Here is a 20670-nt window from a genome sequence, read left to right on the forward strand (position 1 = left end):
TATTATGAAAGAAAAGTTACTGAAATTAGTCAGTAAATAGGCAAGTCTGAAGATTCTAGGTACTGGTTAAATATTGGCTTATTATAGTGGTCTGTCCCAGGAAGGGAGCACATACCGTGCGGCTCTGGAGAATCTGTGAAGGGTCATCCCTAGCATCGAGACTGCAGAGAAGAGATTGTGGGAAGAATAAGCACTCGGAGCACTCTAGTCAAGGCAAGAACTGAAACTGTGGTTTTATTGATGTTCCCATCAATAAATTTGGAGTCAGAGAATCTTAGAAAAAGAATCATTGTGTTTTGGGAAGGATTACTTTGAAGTAATAGAAAAATTCTAACAATATATTTGAGGATCCACAAAGTCAGCCCTAGTATTTTCTAGCAGGACACATAGGACTCGGCGTGCAGCTGTACTGAACAAGTGCCCAAGGCACTGTTCACAAAGGTACCTTAGACACTGCAGCTTTAATAAAAAGTAAATAAAAAAAATAGATGCTGTTTTGGTGCATTTCTTTGCAAAGTAGAAATCATATATCAAACTAGTTGGCATTCAGGAATCAATTCACTATTGTAGTGTTTCAGAATTTTCTACTTCCAGAAAGGAAACAGATATTTACATAAATTATAAATAACTTAGACATGATGAGCCATCCTTGACTTTTGGGAAATGAGAACTCCGAAATCTTGTTTGCAGATATTAGCCAAGAGCCTACCTTGTAAGTGTGTCTTTGTAGAGATAGCTTGCTGTGGTAACTACTTTGTAGACAGTCTGTAAGGAAGTTAAGGATGTACTGGGGGTAATTGTGTCATTTTGAATTACCTTTGGGTTTGTAGAAAGCTATTACTGAGGGTGTTTATTATGAGTACCATGATATTCATGAAAATGATAAGAATATTCTGGAAGCCTCAGTTTAAGCAGTGAAAGGATTAAATAACTCATTTTAGGGCCTGGAGTAATGGCTCATTACTTAATAGTACTTGTCCTCTTTTAGAGGGCCTGGGTTTGGTTTTGAACACTCAAATAGTGGCTTACAACCATCAGCTACGCCAGTTCCAGACGGTCCAATGGCCTCTTCTGGCCTATGTGGGCACTGTACACACATGGTACACAGGCATACATGCAAGCAGAACACCCACAACATAAGGTAAAAATTATTCTTAAATATTTAAAGTCAGTTGTAGTTTTTGATAAATATAAATTCTGACCTGAAACCATTTAGTGACTACATGTGTGAAAATCAGACTTTCAAATTTAAGAAAGTAAAAAACTTTCTTACCTCAAAGTTAGCAAATGTGCATTGAGCCAAACTTTGTTAAAGTCCTTCCCATTTCAAAATTTTTGGGAAAATTTTTTTCCTTGAAACTCTAGATATCATTTCTAAAAACCTGCTTTAGAAGAGCTTAGCTAGGCATGGTGGCATATTATAATCCCAGGGTCATAAAGTAGAGGCAGGAGGATTGCCACGTTTGAGACTGACCTTGCCTACATAGTACCAGGCCAGCCTGGGTTTATAGTGCTTTACCCTGGTTTAAAAACAAACAATAGTAAAAGTTGTGAGTAACCTTTAGGTCTGTTTTATAGCAGTGGGTACTTTTTAACTGCTCTCCTCCTAAACTTACGTATACCAGGGGCTGGAGAACTGACCCAGAATTTACTAGCATACACCGCCGTTGCAGTGAATCCCAGTACCCACATTTATCACGTGGATCACAGAGGCCAGTAACTCCATCTCACAGGGGACCCAATGGCTCTGACCCCTTCAGGTCAACTCATATATGGACACTCATATGTATATACTTAGAGAGACATACATACATACACATAATTAATAAAAAGAAATCTTTTAAAAGTATTTTATATACTAAGATATACAGTTCACTAGTAGGTGGCTCAGTAAATAAAGGCATTTGCCACCAATCCTGGCAACCTCAGTTTGATCCCCAGAACCCATACAATGGAAGGAGAGAACCAACTCTCTTGGGTGGTTCTCTGACGACAACACACACACACACACACGCATATTTAAAAGAGAAATAGTTCTGAAACTCTGAAGCCAGAGCCTGGCAACTCACTCCAGTCGTCCCATCACTTGGTTGGGCTGAGACAGAGAATTCCCATGAATTAGAAGTTAGCCTGGGCTACATAGTGAATTTTAGGCCAACCTGAGATGCTGACTCACAATATAAAAGAGTAGTTCTTAGATTTGGTAGAGAGGGGAAAAATACAAAAATAAATTCTATATTTAGTAGTAACTACTTACATGCTGCAGTTTATAATTTGTAACTTTTTCTGGCAATACTAACTCATATCAGACAGTAAGTCTAAGTCCTTACATTCCCTGGACACACCAGTTCACACAGACTGGCACTCTATAAGTACAGTGAGACCATAGAGGAAAAGGAGTATTGGTAGGCGGCGTAGAAATGAGAGTCAGAATTAGTCATCGTTAAGTCAAAGCAAGAACTTGTCTGCAGTCATTGCTTGAGGGTCTGTTGAGTATTCAGAACTTCTGCTTTCATAGGACACCACAGAAGAGAGTTGGTACTCACATTGTAATAATTATTTCCATTTCTGGGGAAAACCGTTTCTGTAATTAAAGCTAGTCAGGTGTTTACTTTGTAGAGTCCTGTGGTTTGAGGACAGGAAGAGTGCTTTATAGCTCCCTGACACGTGTCACTTGACCTCCGCAGGTATCTTCACAGCCATCACTTCCTGGAGTTGGTCACCTTGCTTCTGTCGATTCCAATAACAAGTGCCCATCCCGGAGTGCTGCAAGCCACCAAGGACGTTTTAAAGTTTCTCGCACAGTCACAAAAGGGCCTTCTCTTTTTTATGTCAGAATATGAAGCAACAAACTTGTTGATCCGAGCTCTGTGCCACCTTTACGATCAAGACGAAGAGGAGGGCCTTCAGTCTGACGGGGTTGACGATGCCTTTGCCTTGTGGCTGCAGGACTCAACTCAGACTCTCCAGTGCGTCACAGAACTGTTCAGCCATTTTCAGCGTTGTACAGCCAGTGAGGAAACTGACCATTCGGATCTCCTGGGCACCCTCCACAATCTTTATTTGATTACTTTTAATCCTGTTGGAAGATCAGCTGTTGGCCATGTTTTCAGCCTTGACAAAAACCTTCAGAGTCTCATTACTCTAATGGAGTACTATTCCAAAGAAGCCCTAGGGTAATTTTCTACTTATTTTTTAAAATCTCAGTTATGTTAGGAATCTAGGTCACTCGTAGTCTAGTTTCTTTACAAAAGAAGTCTCTTTGGCATGGATTTATGTAATGTATGGATGTATGTATGTGTATCTTAAGTTGTACTTATCTATCTATATACACATATATATCTATATATCTTTTGTCATAACTTGCTAGTTAAGAGTTAGAATAACAGGAATCTCTGCGTTGTGCCTGGTAAGCCATGCCGTGAACTTTTTCCAGCCGGTTTCAGTTCCTCCCGGTATTGAGAAAGGTTACAGGCACAGTATCCCTGTGTAGAGAAGGAATCCTAAAGCCCAGAGGTACGTACTTTAAGCGTACCACCACACTCTCTTACTGTCTGTTGTAAACCATTCACAGTGCTCTGATTTTGGATTGCTTGGTTGGGTGGGGAATTGAAGGGGATGGTGACATGGAAGAGCTGCTTAATAGGGCCGAGGATTTCAGCGTGTGAGAAGGGAGACCTGCTCTCTTCCTCGCTCATATCCTGGAAAACCAGACAAGATAGGCACATTCAGGGTGGCATCGCCATAGTATCATGCACAATAGTAACGTACAGGTAACCTGTCCTGGCCATTATGAAAGGTGACTGTAGTGGCTTCTGCCTAGCTGCAGTGTCTTGATGATTCTGTGGCAGAAGACTGAGTGAGGGCAGCAGATGATCACATTTGCTTCTCATTCTCAAGGGTAGATGAGGTTTTAAAGGAAGTCAATGGAGCATGTGTCCTAATACTCATGGTTAATGCAATGTTTGTGAATATTTCATTGTTCATTTGTTCTTGTTAATTTTACTTCCCACTGTAATGTTTATGAGTTTGTCTTTATATCCAGTTGTCTCTCCTTACCTATCAAAAATACTTAGATTGCTTGAGCACTGTGAGTGTACCTGTAAATTTGAGGGCAGCTAGGTCTCAAGGAGAAAAATCTCAAGGAGAAAAACTAGATATGGCAGAAGTACATCCGAGCCTAACATGGTAGTGCATGCCTGTAATCCCAGGACCTGGAAGGCTGAGGCAGGAGGACTGTGAATTTGAAGTCATCCTAAATCCTCTGGTACATAGTGAGTTTCAGGCTAGTATGGATGGTAAAGTGAGACTGTCTGTTGGCACTGAGCACCTACGAGCTTTTTTCTTGCCTTTATTGTGTAAACAATGCAACATCTATAGGGTGTAGTATTTGCATCCTATTAAATATCCCAGCAGTGTGGAAGGGACTGAAAGTAGATGGGAAGATGTGCACGTGTCATGTGATACTCTGCTACTTATGTAAGGCACTGGTGGTTCCGCAGCCTCGGTATCTATAGGGTCCTGGAACCAGTCCATAGATGCCGACGGATGGCTGTTACTGACACTCTTTTCAGGAGAATCGAAAGTGAAGTGTAAAATCTCAGTCTTCATTTTCAAGAAGTTAGGTGATGTTGATAATATTGGATTATAAATTTCATCGATCTCTTTAAAACAGCATACAAAAAATGTTTAAAATTATTCCTGAAAAATTACTTTCATACCCCACATTTAAAAACCTTATTTTATTTCAGTGATTCCAAGTCTAAGAAGTCAGTAGCTTATAATTATGCATGCATACTTATTCTGGTGGTGGTTCAGTCTTCCAGTGATGTCCAGATGCTGGAGCAGCATGCAGCATCTCTCTTGAAGCTTTGCAAAGCAGATGAAAATAATGCTAAACTGCAAGGTATGGTATCTGGAGTTATTTTTTAACATTTGTGATACATGAAGAGAAAAGGCTGAATTCTTACGACTGTTGCTTTATCATATTTGTGTGTATGTTCATCTGTGTGCGTGTGGTTTGCATGACATAGGTCTTAAGGATAGTAGACATCAGATGTTTTTCTTGACTGCTGTCACTGGACCTGAAGTTTGCCATTTTTAGCTAGATTGCTTTGCTAGCAAGCTTCTGAGCACAACTGTCTGCTACACCAGGGCTGGTGTTATAGGTGTGTGACGTCTGTTTGCACCATGCCTAGCTTTTGCATGAGTGTCAGAGATCTGAACTGAGATCTTCCTGCTTTTTTCGCACAGCAGGCACCTTGTCCACTGAGCCATCTTTCCAACCCATTTTTATTTTCTTGAGTTGCCTTTTAGGAAAAGAGTTTATAAAACTTAAGGTTTCACAAAGTAATTTAGAATATAAATGGAAAGGTTTGAAAGTGCCTGCCTTGTCCTGGAAAGTCCTGAAAAATAGCAGTCTTGCTAATCAAAGTAGATAGGCAGTGAACATGGACAGGAGAACCTGCAAGTAGGTTTTGGTTTGCTTTTGTTTTTGAGTGTTTTGCCACACTTAGATCTTTGCACTATTCTGAATTAACTTAAAAGTCTGCCAATTAGCTCATTGTTCTACTTTAAAAAGTAGTTCATTTTAAAATGACAAGTTGAGAAATTGGCAAAATCAGGCTAGATACAGCTCAATGTTAGGTACTTCTCTAGCATGCATGACAACCCAGGTTTTGCATAACTCAGAATCTTACATGCACACAGAAACAAAAGTAAAATTTCTTGTTAAAGGAAGAAAGGCTACTCCATAAAATATCTCTTCATAGCTTGATTCTTTGATATATAAATTTTTTGGTGGAGTGTTACAGGCAGCTGTAAAGATAGGTAAATAAATGTATTAGTTTATAATCATATTTATAAATCTTGTTTGAGTGTTTTCATTGACTATTGCAATAAATTCACTTTAATTAGGCAGATTGGATAAGCATTTAAACATTTAAAGAAAATTTTTTATTTGAATCAACATAGTAAGACTCCATTTTCATTTTAAAGTACATGTAAAAATAATTTTATACATAAAATGGACATGGTGGCACACCCTGGTAGTCCTACCAGTTATGGGGTTGTGACAGGAAGACCATGAGTTTGAGGCCAATTTGGGGTATAGCATGAGGCCTATCTTAAAAAAAAAAAAAAAAAAAGTAGATACCAGAGATTATCTTTTTGTAAAATCCAGATGATTGAAATGATTGTAGTTATGTTTTCTTTGGAGGAAAAAGTATTGTTATAAATACTACCATTTAAAAATATAGATTATTCTTTTTGTTTTTAAGAACTTGGCAAGTGGCTTGAACCTCTGAAAAACCTCAGATTTGAAATTAACTGCATCCCAAATCTAATTGAATATGTTAAACAGGTAAGTAAAAGTTAAAAGAGCTTTGATTGTCCTGAAACTGTGATGACACGTGGCTGCGACACTGAAGTTACCTCTAGACAGTGCAGGGGTCACGGCTGTGACACTGCAGTTAACTCTAGACAGTGCAGGGGTCACGGCCGTGACACTGAAGTTACCCTCTAGACAGTGCAGGGGTCACGGCTGTGACACTGCAGTTAACTCTAGACAGTGCGGGGGTCACGGCTGTGACACTGAAGTTACCCTCTAGACAGTGCGGGGATCATTGCCTTGATTGATCTGGGTAACTTTGTTGTGTAATATTTGATGAATGGATGTAGGTAATCATGTACATGAACACACATCTATGTGATGCTCTGTTTAAATTACCTGCTACTTCGTGTTTGGAGGTCAGAGTTCAGCTCCTAGGAGTTGGCTCTCTTTTCTACCATGTGGAGTCTAGGGATGGCACTCCAAGTCTTCAAGCTTTTTGGAAAGCACTTTTCCCGCTGAGTTGTCTCCTAGGTCCTACAAAAATCTTTAAAGTTAAATGCTAGTAGTATTCTAATTCCAATTAATGAAATAGTTTAACTCAGAACATGAAGGTGAAAATTGCTGTGGATAACTCTAGGTAATTCCAGTGTAGACCAGTTCTCTCTGTTGTTAATTTTGGATAGTGATAACTGTAGTTGAAATTAAAAGATGAAATCTGTAATTTGTAATAGTAATATTCAAAAACTCATATATATTCCATAATGAAAAAGATCAATTCATCCATCATTAATCTTGAAAGTTGCTTTCCCTCCCTTTTTTTTTCTTACTTGATTCAGTATATAGAAAAGGTAGATGGGCTGAAGGCACACATGTGAACACATTAAACTACACCAGTATAGACTGAATTATATCCTAATCCTATGTTAGCGGATGAGCACTGTGGGTTTTTTGTAAGTAAGAGAGGAAGTTACCTTGGCTTTGCAGCTATAGTATATTATTAAAGATATATATATATGTATATATATATATATATATAATATCTCTATATCTCTATATCTCTCTCTCTCTCTCTCTCTCTCTCTCTATATATATATATATATATATATATATATATATATATATATATATATATATTGACCAATTCATTGTTTTTTTGAAGTCAAAGAAAAGTATTGTTTAGGGCTATCTGCTTCAGATCTTTTTGTCTTAGTGATTCCCTTGTGTTTTCATTCTGTGTCTCTTAAGAATATTTTTGGTTTTTTGTTTGAGTTTTTGTTTTGTTAGAAAAAAAATTTTATATAACACTCTTACTGGCCTGTAACTCACTATGTAGACTAGGCTGGACTGGAACTCACTGAGATTGGCCTGCCTCTGCCTCCTATATGCTGAGATTAAAGGCAGCCTGGGCTGCATGGGAGCCTGTCTCAAAAGAGAGAGAGAGAGAGAGAGAGAGAGAGAGAGAGAGAGAGAGAGAGAGAGAGAGAGGAAAAGATCTTGAATTATACAGTCCATAACTAAACATTTAAATCGATGATTGCTTGTAATCTCAGCACAGGTGTGCTTGAGGCAGAGGATTGCAAGTTTGTAGCCAGCCGAGACTGCATCGGAAAATACTGCCTCAAAACTAAAACTGTGCCAGGCAGGAAGCTCCCTTGGCAAAGGGCTTGCCTAGAATGCCCAAAGCCCTGACTTCTCTTTTCTGCACTGAGTGTGAGTGAGTGGGGGTGTGGTGGTCTACTCCTGTAAGGATCACTGGTTCAGGGTTATATGGGCAGCTGGATGGTGAGTTTGAGGCCAGCATGGGCTACATGGAACCTATCTGAAGAAACAAAAACAACAAAACTAAGTTTTGAGTTCCTCATAAACCTTACATTTATATTTATTTATTTATTTATTTATTTATTTATTTATTTATTTATTTTTTATTTTTTATTTTTTATTTTTTTATTTTATTTTATTTTGTTGTTGTTGTTGTTTTGTTTTGTTTTTTGGTTTGAAGTAGGATTCAGTTCTAGACCTTAGACTGGTCTCTACCTCCTGAGTGCTAAGACCACAGTCACGTACCATCACATCCTGTTGAAGTCATTACCCCGTTAATTTTTATATTATAAGTAATTCCTATCTTAAGACACACTAGATAAAGATGAACCAGTATTGAAACTTGATTTCTTGTTGTCTCAGTAATTTGTTGAACTGTAAGAAAAAAGTTAAGGCAAAAGGATAATGCAAAATGAAAGCATGTAAGGGAAAGTGGGTTTGTTTTGTTTGCTTTTAAAGCTTCTATCCTGAGACTTAGAAGTTGGAATATTTTAGATCATTAAAAATTTTCAAGTTATAAATGTATTTATAATGTTAGTCTGTAAAAGCTACAAAATGTAAATAAAACTATTTGGTATTTGGAAACATAGTCAGGTGTTATATACAAAAAGTTTCATTTCTTGTACTCTGTCTTCTTGGTGTCTGCATTTAAAAAAATAAATGCTATTTAGTCAGTAAACATTTTAAGGTTTCTTCCTCTAAGCCTTGAGAGAAGTTTAGTAACCATGGGGTTTTTAAGTACAGTCTGGCACAGTGGCACGAATCCGTAATTCTATCCACTTAGGAGGTAGAGGGAGTTGAATTAAAGTTAGAGGCTAATCTGGGCATCTTAGTGAGACCTGGGCTCCAAACAAAAACAAAACAACAAAACTCCAAACACAAGAGCACACTTGCCAGTTTACTCATTGATTGAATTTGAGAGAAATAATATAAAATGGGTATATAAAAAAGAGTTATTTTAAATTCTTAATACGGTGACTCATAGTTTTTTATGTTCTGCTTTGTTTTAGTACTTGAAATATAAAAATATTTACGTTTGATTTTCAACATAATATTGTACAGTACAAGACATGCCTGTGATGTTGCTGGTGAGATGAGTTAGCAGTTAAAAACATTGGCTGCTCTTCCAGAGGACCCAGGTTCAGTTCCCTGAACCTATATGACAGCTCATTATAATTCTAGTTCCAGAGAGGATCCAACATTCTCATACACACATACATGCAGACAAAACACCAGTGCACATAAGATAAAAAATAAATAAATCATTAAAAAAATTAAAAAAAAGAATTTTATAAGAAGTGGAATGTGCCTTAGATGAAGAAATAATTTACTTAAGTGTCTTTGATACTGGGGTTTTTCTTACATGTTGTCTCTTTTTTGTTTGTGTTTTCTTTGAGACAGGACATGGTATTAGGTCTAACCCTGGCTGCCTTGGAATTCACTGTGTAACCTAAGGCTGGCCTTAAACTCACCAGTCTCCTCCTTGCTTCAGCCTCCTGATGCTGGCACTGCAGGGATGCCCCACCACACCCAGCTTTCTCATGCTTAAGACATGCTAAAGAGTAAACAGTGTGCAGCCAGAGCCTTTGTGTTGAGCATTAACCTAGGGCCTTGCACATGCAAGTACATACATACTCTACCTCTCGAAGCTCAGAGTTTTGACTAACTTACCTTGTTTGCTTTTACTTTATCTTTTAAAGAATATTGATAACTTGATGACTGCAGAAGGAGTTGGCCTTACCACTGCCTTACGTGTTCTCTGTAATGTGGCTTGTCCACCACCTCCTGTAGAAGGTAATATAATTAATATACTTTGAAAACTTCCATACTTAAGCCTAGCTAAAATCATTTATTAAATAATTCAGAATTTTTTCGATTGGTTATTAGCATGTAAGTAATTAGTTTTTTCTTATTCTTTCCTTACCTATATAAAGGTCAACAAAAAGACCTGAAGTGGAACCTTGCTGTTATTCAGCTTTTTTCTGCTGAAGGAATGGACACCTTTATTCGGGTTCTGCAAAAGTTGAACAGTATTTTGACACAGCCTTGGAGGCTCCATGTGAACATGGGGACTACCCTGCACAGAGTTACTACCATTTCAATGGCTCGCTGCACGCTCACCCTTCTTAAAACTATGCTGACAGAGCTCCTGCGAGGCGGATCCTTTGAGTTTAAGGACATGCGAGTTCCTTCAGCACTCGTTACTTTACACATGCTCCTGTGCTCTATCCCTCTCTCAGGTCGTTTGGATAGCGATGAACAGAAAATTCAGAATGATATCATTGATATCTTATTGACTTTTACACAAGGAGTTAATGAGAAGCTCACAATCTCTGAAGAGACTCTGGCCAATAATACTTGGTCTTTAATGTTAAAGGAAGTTCTCTCTTCCATCTTGAAGGTTCCTGAAGGCTTCTTCTCTGGACTCATACTCCTTTCAGAGCTGCTGCCTCTTCCCTTGCCCATGCAGACCACGCAGGTACCACTTCCATATCACATGCATCTTGTAATGACTGCAGTAGCTCCTTAGTAAAGCCAGGGATGCTGGTCCAGTCCAAGCAAGCCTTCGTCCTCCTCCCCCAAAGACAGAGTAACTGAGTTGAGGGTGAGACGAAACTGAAACGAGTTGGAAGTGGGGTAATGTTTTAAATACCTTTTGTGAAAGTGAGTTTATCATGTTGCTGTGTATACTTGTACTTATGTTTTCCTGTTGCTGCAAATCTTTTTCCTATTCTTTACCGTGTTTTAGAATTTGCAAATTAGATCTTTCACCGATGGACTCTGCTCAACTGACTGCCAACCTGAGAACAATACTTTTTTTTAGACCTGTTGGATTCAAACAATTGTTTAATTGTAATAGTGTAATAGTGAATTATGTTTTAAGCATGCAGTAAAGGTGTTCTTTTTATGACAGTTCTTCTTGAACAGTTTTGTGACTATAATAAATATTAAAAAAGTCTATGTACACACACATTATACTTTTTTAACAGGTTATTGAGCCACATGATATATCAGTGGCACTCAACACCCGAAAATTGTGGAGCATGCACCTTCATGTTCAAGCAAAGTTGCTCCAAGAAATAGTTCGTTCTTTCTCTGGCACAACCTGCCAGCCCATTCAGCATATGTTACGGCGTATTTGTGTTCAGTTGTGTGACCTTGCCTCTCCAACTGCTCTTCTGATCATGAGAACTGTGTTGGATTTGATTGTAGAAGACTTGCAAAGGTATTTTTCTTCCACCTTAAGAAGTTTTCCTCAAGTTACTCTTGACACAGATACTCTCTTTTACATAGTTTGGAAACTAGGATTTAGTAAGCCCAGATAATATATGGATGTGTAAATACACACGCGCACACACACATGTTAATATATGTAAATTATCTTTAAAAGGTTTTCTCATCTCTTATGTAAGTTATGTGGAAGGTCTTGATTTCAGGCCTTTATTTAAATTTCATTATAGCATAGTGCTTGCTTGTGTGCATGTACATGCTCATAGGTGTGTGCTCAGGACCTTATGTAGTTCCTTTTTTTTCCTTCTGTATGTGGATTCTGGGGTTGAACTCAGGTCCTTAGGGTTGTTGTATGAGTGCCTTTACTTCCTGAGTCACCTTCCTGCCCCAGTTTTGCGGTTTTTAAAAGGTGAAGTATAAACAACTACTAAATTATAAAATTTTACAGTGACTATAAGCTGGAAAAAATCATTATATCAAAGGAATGAGTTACATGTTTTATACTAAATTTGTGTGACTCTATGTAGAAAATGTTAAGTCATGTGTTTAAAGTCAAGAACCTTGTTTACTGAACATATTGATTTTATTTCAGCACTTCAGAAGATAAGGAAAAGCAGTATACTAGCCAAACCACCAGGTTGCTTGCTCTTCTCGATGCTCTGGCTTCACACAAAGCTTGTAAATTAGCTATTTTGCATCTAATTAATGGAACTATTAAAGGCGATGAAAAGTATGCAGAGATATTCCAGGATCTTTTAGCTTTGGTGCGATCTCCTGGGGACAGTGTTATTCGCCAGCAGTGTGTGGAATATGTCACATCCATTTTGCAGTCTCTCTGTGACCAGGTATTCATTGTTTTTATTGTCATTGTTTGTGTTGGTGTGTGCTTACTTCCTTGTTTTGATGTAACTCTTGTCTAGTAATAGTGATGGTAAGTGATGCAGCTTGCTCATGGTATCTTACTTTTGGGTTATTTAAGAACTTTGGTAAGTGGAGGAAAAGCAAACTGATTTGGTGCATGGTAGTTTGGCTTAGCTTTTGGGTCTCTGAGATTTTTTTTCTTTTGTAATATTGCCAACTTGGGTAATAGTTTTTATGCAAAGTTTTCAATACTTTTTATGGCCGATTAATATTTACTATATTACATTCCTTCACCATTACAGCATTTCAGTTTTATAACTTTGATTTTGGTCAAGTTAACATGTTGGTCTCTTGTAAGGAAGATCTCTTTGTATGGTTAGTCTTTCGTAGTCCCAACTGGCCTTGGGCTTGCTAAGTAGCCACAGCTGACCTTGAATTCCTGATAGTCCTCCTTCCATCTCCCAAGTGCTGGGGTTGCAGTGTGTGCCACCAGGCCTTCTGGATGTGGACAACGAGTCACTGCAGTGTGGTACCTGCCGACTGATGCTTGTAGATGCTCTCTAACAGCAGTGTTTTTCTCCTGCTCTCCATGTTTGTTATTGACTTGTTTTATAGTTTCCTGAGATGGGGGTTCTATTTCCATTGTTTGGAATCTTTAAAGAATATTTCCACGTAGTAATAATTTTTTTAAACAGATTTATTTATTTATTCTATAGCTGTCTTAAGACACACCAGAAGAGGGCATCAGACCTCATTACAGATGACTGTGAGCCACCATGTGGTTGCTGGGATTTGAACTCAGGACCTCTGGAAGAGCAGTCAGTGCTCTTAACGCTGAGCCATCTCTCCAGCCCCAGTAATAAATTTTTAACTTGTCAGAATGCTCGTGTCAACTAGTCATCAAGTGTGATTTTTTTTTCCCAGACACATTGTCTGTAGTGAGAGCCTGTGCTGGCGAATGAAAAGTGCAGTTTGGTTACACTGAAGACTCAGATGCTTTTGCTTGTGGCTTGTTTTCAGAAGCGGTAGATGACAACTGTGGCCCTGGTTGAAAGGTTATAATCCTACGACTGTTGACCCCTTGCTGCCCTTTTTTTTTTTTTTTTTTTTTTTTTTTTTTTTTTTTTGGAGCTGGGGACCGAACCCAGGGCCTTGCGCTTCCTAGGTAAGCGCTCTACCACTGAGCTAAATCCCCAGCCCCTCTTGCTGCCCTTTTGACTCAGGTTTCACACTGCATTTTCCTTCTGATGTGAATTTGTGTTTACATGCCCCTGAAAGTCCAGGCGCTTCCGTAAATGACCGGTGGATGCTTCTTTATGTGTAGTTAGCTCCACTTGCTTAACACTAGAAAACTTGAGTTTTAAAAGTTAAAAATTAGAGGGAGACATTTATCTGGAGAGTGTGCCTAAAGTTTGTTTGCTCTGTTCATACCTTTAGTGAAGTTTTAAATTCCAATATTGATAAAGATTTCACCAAAAAAATTTAATTTTAGAAGCCTCTATAGTCTAAAAAGGAGTGTAAATCAGTGAATAATAGACTCATTTAAAGTATTTTTACAAACTCATTTTAAAATTGAAACCATGCCAAGCTCAGTTCCTTATAAAGGCCATTCTTTTTCTTTTACTGTAAAGTATAAATATGCTAATGAGTTTCATAAACACATATACTGTGTTTTGATCAAATCCACCCACCTGTTCACCCCAGTTCTGTCTGTCTCTACCACTATTATCTCGCAATTTTGTGTGTACCCCCCATCCCGTTGAGTTACTTAGTGCCCCAGCATAAACATGAATGTAGGGCCATCTCGCACATTGGGGCTACATCCCTGAAGGAAACTGTCTGTCCCAGCAGATGACGACATCTTCCTATGTACTGCACTGTGCTCAGCCCTTCTCTGCTCCTCGTCCGCCCACACCCTCACCTGCACTCGTGCCCTTACCTGCACGAGTCTTTGTTCCGTCTTCACATCTCATGAGTAGTATGCTGCCTAGTCTTCTTCCTCGAAACCTCGTTCCCTTACATAGGCCCCTTTTAGTTCCATGCTCTGTACCACATTCACCCCACACTGATGACCTGACAATGAGGAGCCAGGGTCCACAGGGGAGCATAGTGGTGGCATGTGTCTTTCTGAGTCCGATGCTCAAAAGTAGCTGATGATGCCTTTATATATGTATGTTGTTAGACCGGCATGACTCTTCTGTCCTTGTCAAAGGCAATGCTAAACTCTCCCTTTTATGCAAATGGAAGATAAATTTTAAAAGATTTAAGATAAGAAATAGTGTAAAGGAAAATACTGTGTCTAGTTCCTTAGATATACATTCTCACAATAATTTATTATAAAAGAAGGTATGTTCTTTATGTCTGAATCTATGTTTGGGATGGGATCATAACAATAATTTAAAATTTTTATTTACTCGTATGCTTGTTTTGTCTGAGTGCTTGTCTCTGCACCACATGCCTGCCTGCCTGCCTGCCTGCCTGTAGAGGCCAGAAGAGGGCATCAGATCTCCTGGGCCTGGAGCTTCATGTGGTTGTGACTCACCATGTGAATGCTAGTTAATTGTGCCCTGGTCCTCTGGAAGAGCAACCAGTGCTTGTAACTGCTGAGCCCTCTCCAGTCCCCACACATTTTAATGAGATTGTTACTAAGTATCAGTTGGTTGGTGTGTTGAGAAGTAACAGTGGATGGTGACACTCATTTGGGAATGTCTCTCTGTGCCCTCAGGACATCGCACTCATCTTGCCGAGCCCTTCTGAAGGTCCCGGCTCTGAGCTGGAGCAGCTTTCCAACTCCCTCCCGAGTAAAGAGCTGATGGCTGCCATCTGTGACTGTCTGCTGGCCACACTAGCCAACTCCGAAAGCACTTACAACTGTCTGCTGACGTGTGTGCGCACAATGATGTTTCTTGCAGAGCATGATTATGGGTTGTTTCACTTAAAAAGGTAGGCCCTGCAGAATTTAATGTACTCTGTGTGCGTCACCCCTCATTTAGTTCATTCCTACTTAATATGGAAGGTTCCAAGTATGAATTCTTTCAGAGGGGAAATTTTGTTTGTGGCTGAGTCTTATTGGCAGTTACTTTGAGGTTTTTGATCAGCATGGTTATAAGTCTACATAAGGATTTCCGTGTGTACCTGCAAACATTTCTTTTGGCTAGGTATCTCAGAGTGGAATACTGGGCTATGTGATAGGTGACTGTTTAATGGATCAAAAGCTGCCATAGTGTTTCCCAAAGTGTATCTTTCTTCTATTCGATTTCCATCACCAGTGCATTAGAGTCCCAGTGACTCCTTAGCTTCATTGGAACCTCGTATCCTCAGGTTGTTTTGTTTGTTTTATTGCCATGGAGCCTTCCTCTGTCTCTCGGGTTGGCCTCAGACTCCTGGGCTTTCAGTTCTCCAGTCTCAGCCTCCAGAGTAGTTAGGATGAGAGACTTGCCACCATGTCCTGGGTTTGCCAGCTTTTTTTTTCCTAAAAGACGTTCTAATAGATGTCTGTGTAATAGATCTAATATTAGCTGAAGGTTTTTTGTTATTGTTGTTTTGGGTTGTTTGTTTGAGAAAGGGCCTTGTTTAATAGTCCAGGATGGCCTGGAACTTGTGATCCCCAGCCTCTGGAATGCCAGGATTATAGCTGTGAACCAAATGCTCAATATAGACTCTAGTTTTTGTTAGTATTTATAAACCTAACTCATTTGCTCAAGGTTGTTTTTAGTCCCTAGTAGTTGGGCTGATCTAGTTTTGAGCCTCTTATTTTTTATTATCTTTTTCTTTAGGTCTGGTTTTGTTCCTATTTGTCATGCCTTTCTATCTGACTGTGTTAAAAAGTTCTCAAAATAGGAGGCTGGTCTTTCTTCCCTTTATGTTGTTTTACATGCCTGTGTGCTTATCCAGTGGCATCTCACAGCCTGACCTATTTATTAGTAACTGGGAGCACTGCTTGCTTAGTATTAACATCATACTTATTTTCATTTGTCTGGCTATGTTGTAGCTTAAAAGACAGTTGAATATTGAAATGGTTTGCCCTTGAAATTCTGTTGAAACTAAGAACCATGTAAGTGTATAGACTAATTATGATCAGGATTTTAGACACACACCAAGGGGGTTTATTATGCTCACGTCTTTGTGTTGAAGTTGGCAAACTGGACTATAGTCTGAGCTGAGTTTTCTGTAGTTACTACAAATAAGGTGTTGCTGGGAGATCATGTAAGCATGTCCAGCACCACTTCCTCACCATGCCAATCTGCAGTGGTTAATATGTGAGTCGTGGCTAGCCCACAAATCCTAAATATTTACCCTTTGGTTATTAAGCAGATGGACCTCTGTTGAGGCCCTTGATTTCCTTTGTTGTTCTTTGTAATGCTTAAGTCAGCTTTCCCAGGTTGGTCTCTGAGATAGTGCTGGCCCTCTTATGTTAGGAGAACTTTACAGCATGAAAAGAAATTTAAATAGGGAACTCATAAGGGTGTAAAGACGCTTCTGTGGTGGTCCAAAATTGGTGGTTTTGAAAGTTTATTATTTGAGGGAAGTTTTTTAGTAAATGCTATGCAAGGCATACATATCTGTAATCATAGCAACTGGAAAACTGAGGCAGGAGGATTGTGAATTTGAGGTTAACCTGCCCTGTATAGTGAGAGCTTGCCTTACTCCACCACTTGCCCACCCAAAAAAAGAAAAAGGAAAAAAATAATGTAATTGAAGATTGAAATGAAGAGATTATTTATTTTATTTTTTTGGTTAAATTTGTTAACAGAGACACCTAAGTGTGTCTTTATATTTTTTAAAATGGTAAAATAAATTTTCTGAACTTAGTTATTTCTCATATTTAACATTTTGATGTATCATTTCTTTTATGTTTTTTTTTTTTTTTTTTTTGTCTTGTCTTGGTTCCTTTTGAGACAGAACCTCATTTTGAAGTCCTGGTTGGCCTAGCATGGTGGTTCTCAACTTATGGGTCTCAACCTTTTAGGGTTGAACAACACTTTCACCAGGGTCACATACCAGATATTCTACATTACTATTACAAAATCTCAGTTGCAAAGGAGCAACGAAATAATTTAATGGTTGGTGGTCACCATAAGGTAAAGAACTGTGTTAGAGGGTTGCAGCATGATGAAGGTTGAGATCACTGGCTTAGAGCTTTCCTCGTTTCTGCCCTCTAAGAAGTGGGAATACAGAGTGCAACACCATGCCTGCCTTTATTCCTTACAGTCCTTAATGTTCCTGCTGTTGCCTTTAATTTCAGTTCTTTAAGGAAGAACAGTAGTGCTCTGCATAGCTTGCTGAAGCGAGTGGTCAGCACATTCAGTAAGGACACTGGCGAGCTTACGTCAGCGTCTCTGGACTTCATGAGACAGATCCTCAACTCTGATGCAATGGTAAGTGCACATTTATTATTTTTATTTGATTTCTTTAAAATGTTACAGATTACTTCTGTCCTTTTGGAATGCTTAATTGAATACTTCGATGATTTTGATGGTGTGTGGTGTATCACCGATCTCAGATGTTGTTCGTGGTGATTTTGTGTGTGTGTGTGTGTGTGTGCGTGTGTTTAATTTTGTGTGTACGTTGCTGGGGATTGAGCTCAGGTAGGACCTAGCACATCCTAGGCAAGTGTTCTACACTGAACTACATCCCCAATCCTTTTTCCCTTTTGTAGCTTGATGTCATTGAACTGTCTGTGCTGTCCATGAACTTGCCATGTAGCCCAGTCTGCCTTAAACTTGCTATCTTCTTGTCTCTGCCCCCTCGTAGCTTTGATTATAAGTGTTGCCATTACACTTGGCTTATATTATACAACTTAATACATAAAACGTTTGACAGATGAAATTTATGATGACTTCACACACAAGTTTAATAAAACATGTATTTTCCTGAAACCACATAGGAGTTTAGTTTGTAAAAACCTTAAGAATTGTTACTATTTATCATCATATTGAATATTTGATCCTCTACCCACCCCTTCCTCATGAGACAGGGTTTCTCTGTGTAGATCTGGCTGTCCTGGAACTCATTCTTTAGACCAGGCTGGCCTTGAACTCACAGAGCTCCACCTGCTTCTGCCTCCCATGTGCTTGGATTAAAGGTGTGCATTACCACCACTCAGCTATTGGCCCTCCGTTTTCTAAGACTACTTTTAATTAGAAGCAAATGGGTTAAAATGTAAGTATTGCATTTTGTTTAAAACTTTCTTGGGTCTGAGAATGTAGCTCAGTGGTGAAGCACTTGCCACATATGTACAGATCCCTGGATTTGATCCCCACTGCAGATACCCAACAAATAAGCAAACGATGGTCAGGTTGGGTTCTTAGAGATGTATAAATCTCTCAATTTATAAACTGTACCTCTAGAAGATATCCATCCGAGTGGAGCCTTGACTCCTTCAGTACAGTTTGAACCTGGTTATCTCTTTCCCTAACAACACCATTCAGCATACAGCAGTAGAAATATAGACTCAGTGGTTTGTGAGTTTCTCGTTAAAGCCCTTACTTCCTCAGCCTGGTGTTCTCTGAAAAGAGCAAGTGCTCCAGCAGGCTCATTGTAGGATGAGAGTGATTTGTTAAGAACACTCTTCCATTTGATAACCCAGTTTGGTGGCACATGCTTGTCATCCTAGCCATTTGGGAAATGGAGGAGGAGGACCAGTTAGTTCCAGGCCAAGAGTGAGTTTGAGGCCAATCTGGGCTACATGAAGACTTATTTAAAAAAAAAAAAAAAAAAGAAGAAACGGAGGAAGAAGAGGAGAATTAAAAATGTTCATTTAGCTTTTGACATTTGAGTATGTATAGGACAAGTGTGATAAATTCCAAATTTTAAATGTTTGTGCCAGTTAAACATACTAAATTTTGGGGGTTGGAGAAATGGCTCAGTGGTTAAGAGTGCATACTACCATTGCAGAGGGCCTGGTTCCCAGCACCCACATAGGCAGCTTAGAACTGTTTTGACTCCAACTTTAGGGGCTCTGACACCCTCTTCTGGTCCTCATGGTGTACCTAAACATAGGAAAATAGCACAAAAGTACTGAGCCCTGCATCAGGATTGCTAGTAACACTTTTTTCTGTTGGGATGTTATTCCTGAATGAGCATAATTCATTTTGAGTCATCTAAAACAAGAAATGTCAGACTTGCAACTACTCTTTGGCATGTACATAACTATCTGACATGTATCTTTTTTTGTGTATGCTAATTGATATAATTTTAAAGTAGAAAACACTTGTTCTTCTGTCTGGCAGGTCTTAGATATGATAGTTGCTGTTCTCACTGCCTGTTTTGTCTTCAGAGATGTCATTCGGGTTCCTTCATTTCCTTGTTCTTGTAGGCATCTTCTTGCCTCTCCAACATATATATCAGTTTTCTGTCCTACCATGTGCAAGTGTTTGGCCTTAAATATATACTTTTTGAGAAATATATGTCAGTAATTTAAATATGTGTTTACCTGTTTTTTTTTATTAATCTACCTAAAACATTTTCACTTTCAGTAAACTAAGTCCTTTTTAGAACTAGCCATTTGTTGAGGTGTAAAAATTATAGCCTTGAGGGGACCATTATAGCAATAGCTGACATCAATGGATAAATTTAGAAGCATCTTTGTGGGTTTCTCTGTTCTCACATTTAACTTGTGTGACATTCACAGGGCTGTTGTGGAGACGACAGTGGTCTCATGGAGGTAGAGAGCGCTCACCCACCCCGGACGATGAGTATTAACGCTGCAGAGCTAAAACAGCTCCTACAGAGCAAAGAAGAGAGTCCAGAGAGTCTGTTTCTTGAACTAGAGAAGCTCGTTTTGGTAAAAAGAAAACTAGAAAAAATAGTAAAGAATCAGCATGCCTTCTCAGTGTGACACATCCCACCTTTCCACGGCAACCTTGGGAACTAAGAGAACCCTTCCCCGGGTGACTCTTTGGGTTACTATCTGGAGGGCACTTCTCCCCGGGTCATGGATCTCATGGGTAAACAGGAAATCTTGTGTGAGTTGTTTATTTGTGAATGCAGGACACCTCTGCTGCCATCGATTACACTAAGATGATAAATGGTTTTGATGCTTGTTTGATTTTGACGTTTCTTGTTAAATCGATGACGCCTGGACGGTGCTCAGATGCTCAGTGTGTAGTCTGCCTTTTCTGCTACTGTCAGGAGACAGGGCTTAGGTGTGCAGGGTTTCTTTGCTGGGCACCGTCTCATCGCTTATGTTTGTGTCTAGGAACACTCAAAAGAGGATGACAGTCTGGAGTCCCTGCTGGATAACGTAATTGGGCTGAAGCAGATGCTGGAGTCTTCAGGTGACCCTTTGCCTCTCAGTGACCAGGATGTAGAGCCAGTCCTGTCAGCTCCAGAGTCTCTCCAGAATCTATTCAACAACAGGTAAAATAACCAGGATTTGAGTTAAGTAGAGGGTATTTAAATAACGGCTACTAGAGTCTAGATTGGGT

At 39.2% G+C, this 20670-nt stretch overlaps 1 protein-coding gene and 1 pseudogene across 2 annotated transcripts in view; one reads left to right on the top strand and one right to left on the bottom strand.

Moving 5' to 3' along the window:
* Positions 1-20670, top strand: part of Virma (vir like m6A methyltransferase associated) — a 63502-nt gene that overhangs the window by 33099 nt on the left and 9733 nt on the right. The window contains exons 9-20 of one of the 2 annotated variants that reach the window (NM_001107915.1): positions 989-1141; positions 2688-3176; positions 4752-4906; positions 6279-6361; positions 9850-9943; positions 10084-10628; positions 11140-11375; positions 11973-12225; positions 14967-15184; positions 17487-17619; positions 19875-20027; positions 20442-20602. In NM_001107915.1, the coding sequence (NP_001101385.1) occupies positions 989-1141; positions 2688-3176; positions 4752-4906; positions 6279-6361; positions 9850-9943; positions 10084-10628; positions 11140-11375; positions 11973-12225; positions 14967-15184; positions 17487-17619; positions 19875-20027; positions 20442-20602 (2673 nt within the window). The remainder of the gene's footprint in view (positions 1-988; positions 1142-2687; positions 3177-4751; positions 4907-6278; positions 6362-9849; positions 9944-10083; positions 10629-11139; positions 11376-11972; positions 12226-14966; positions 15185-17486; positions 17620-19874; positions 20028-20441; positions 20603-20670) is intronic. The other variant, XM_063287575.1, reaches the window with a different exon arrangement.
* Positions 14384-14483, bottom strand: LOC120103356 (U6atac minor spliceosomal RNA; annotated as a pseudogene).

Source organism: Rattus norvegicus, chromosome 5, assembly GCF_036323735.1.
Source record: "Rattus norvegicus strain BN/NHsdMcwi chromosome 5, GRCr8, whole genome shotgun sequence".
NCBI classification, from domain to species: Eukaryota; Metazoa; Chordata; class Mammalia; order Rodentia; family Muridae; genus Rattus; species Rattus norvegicus.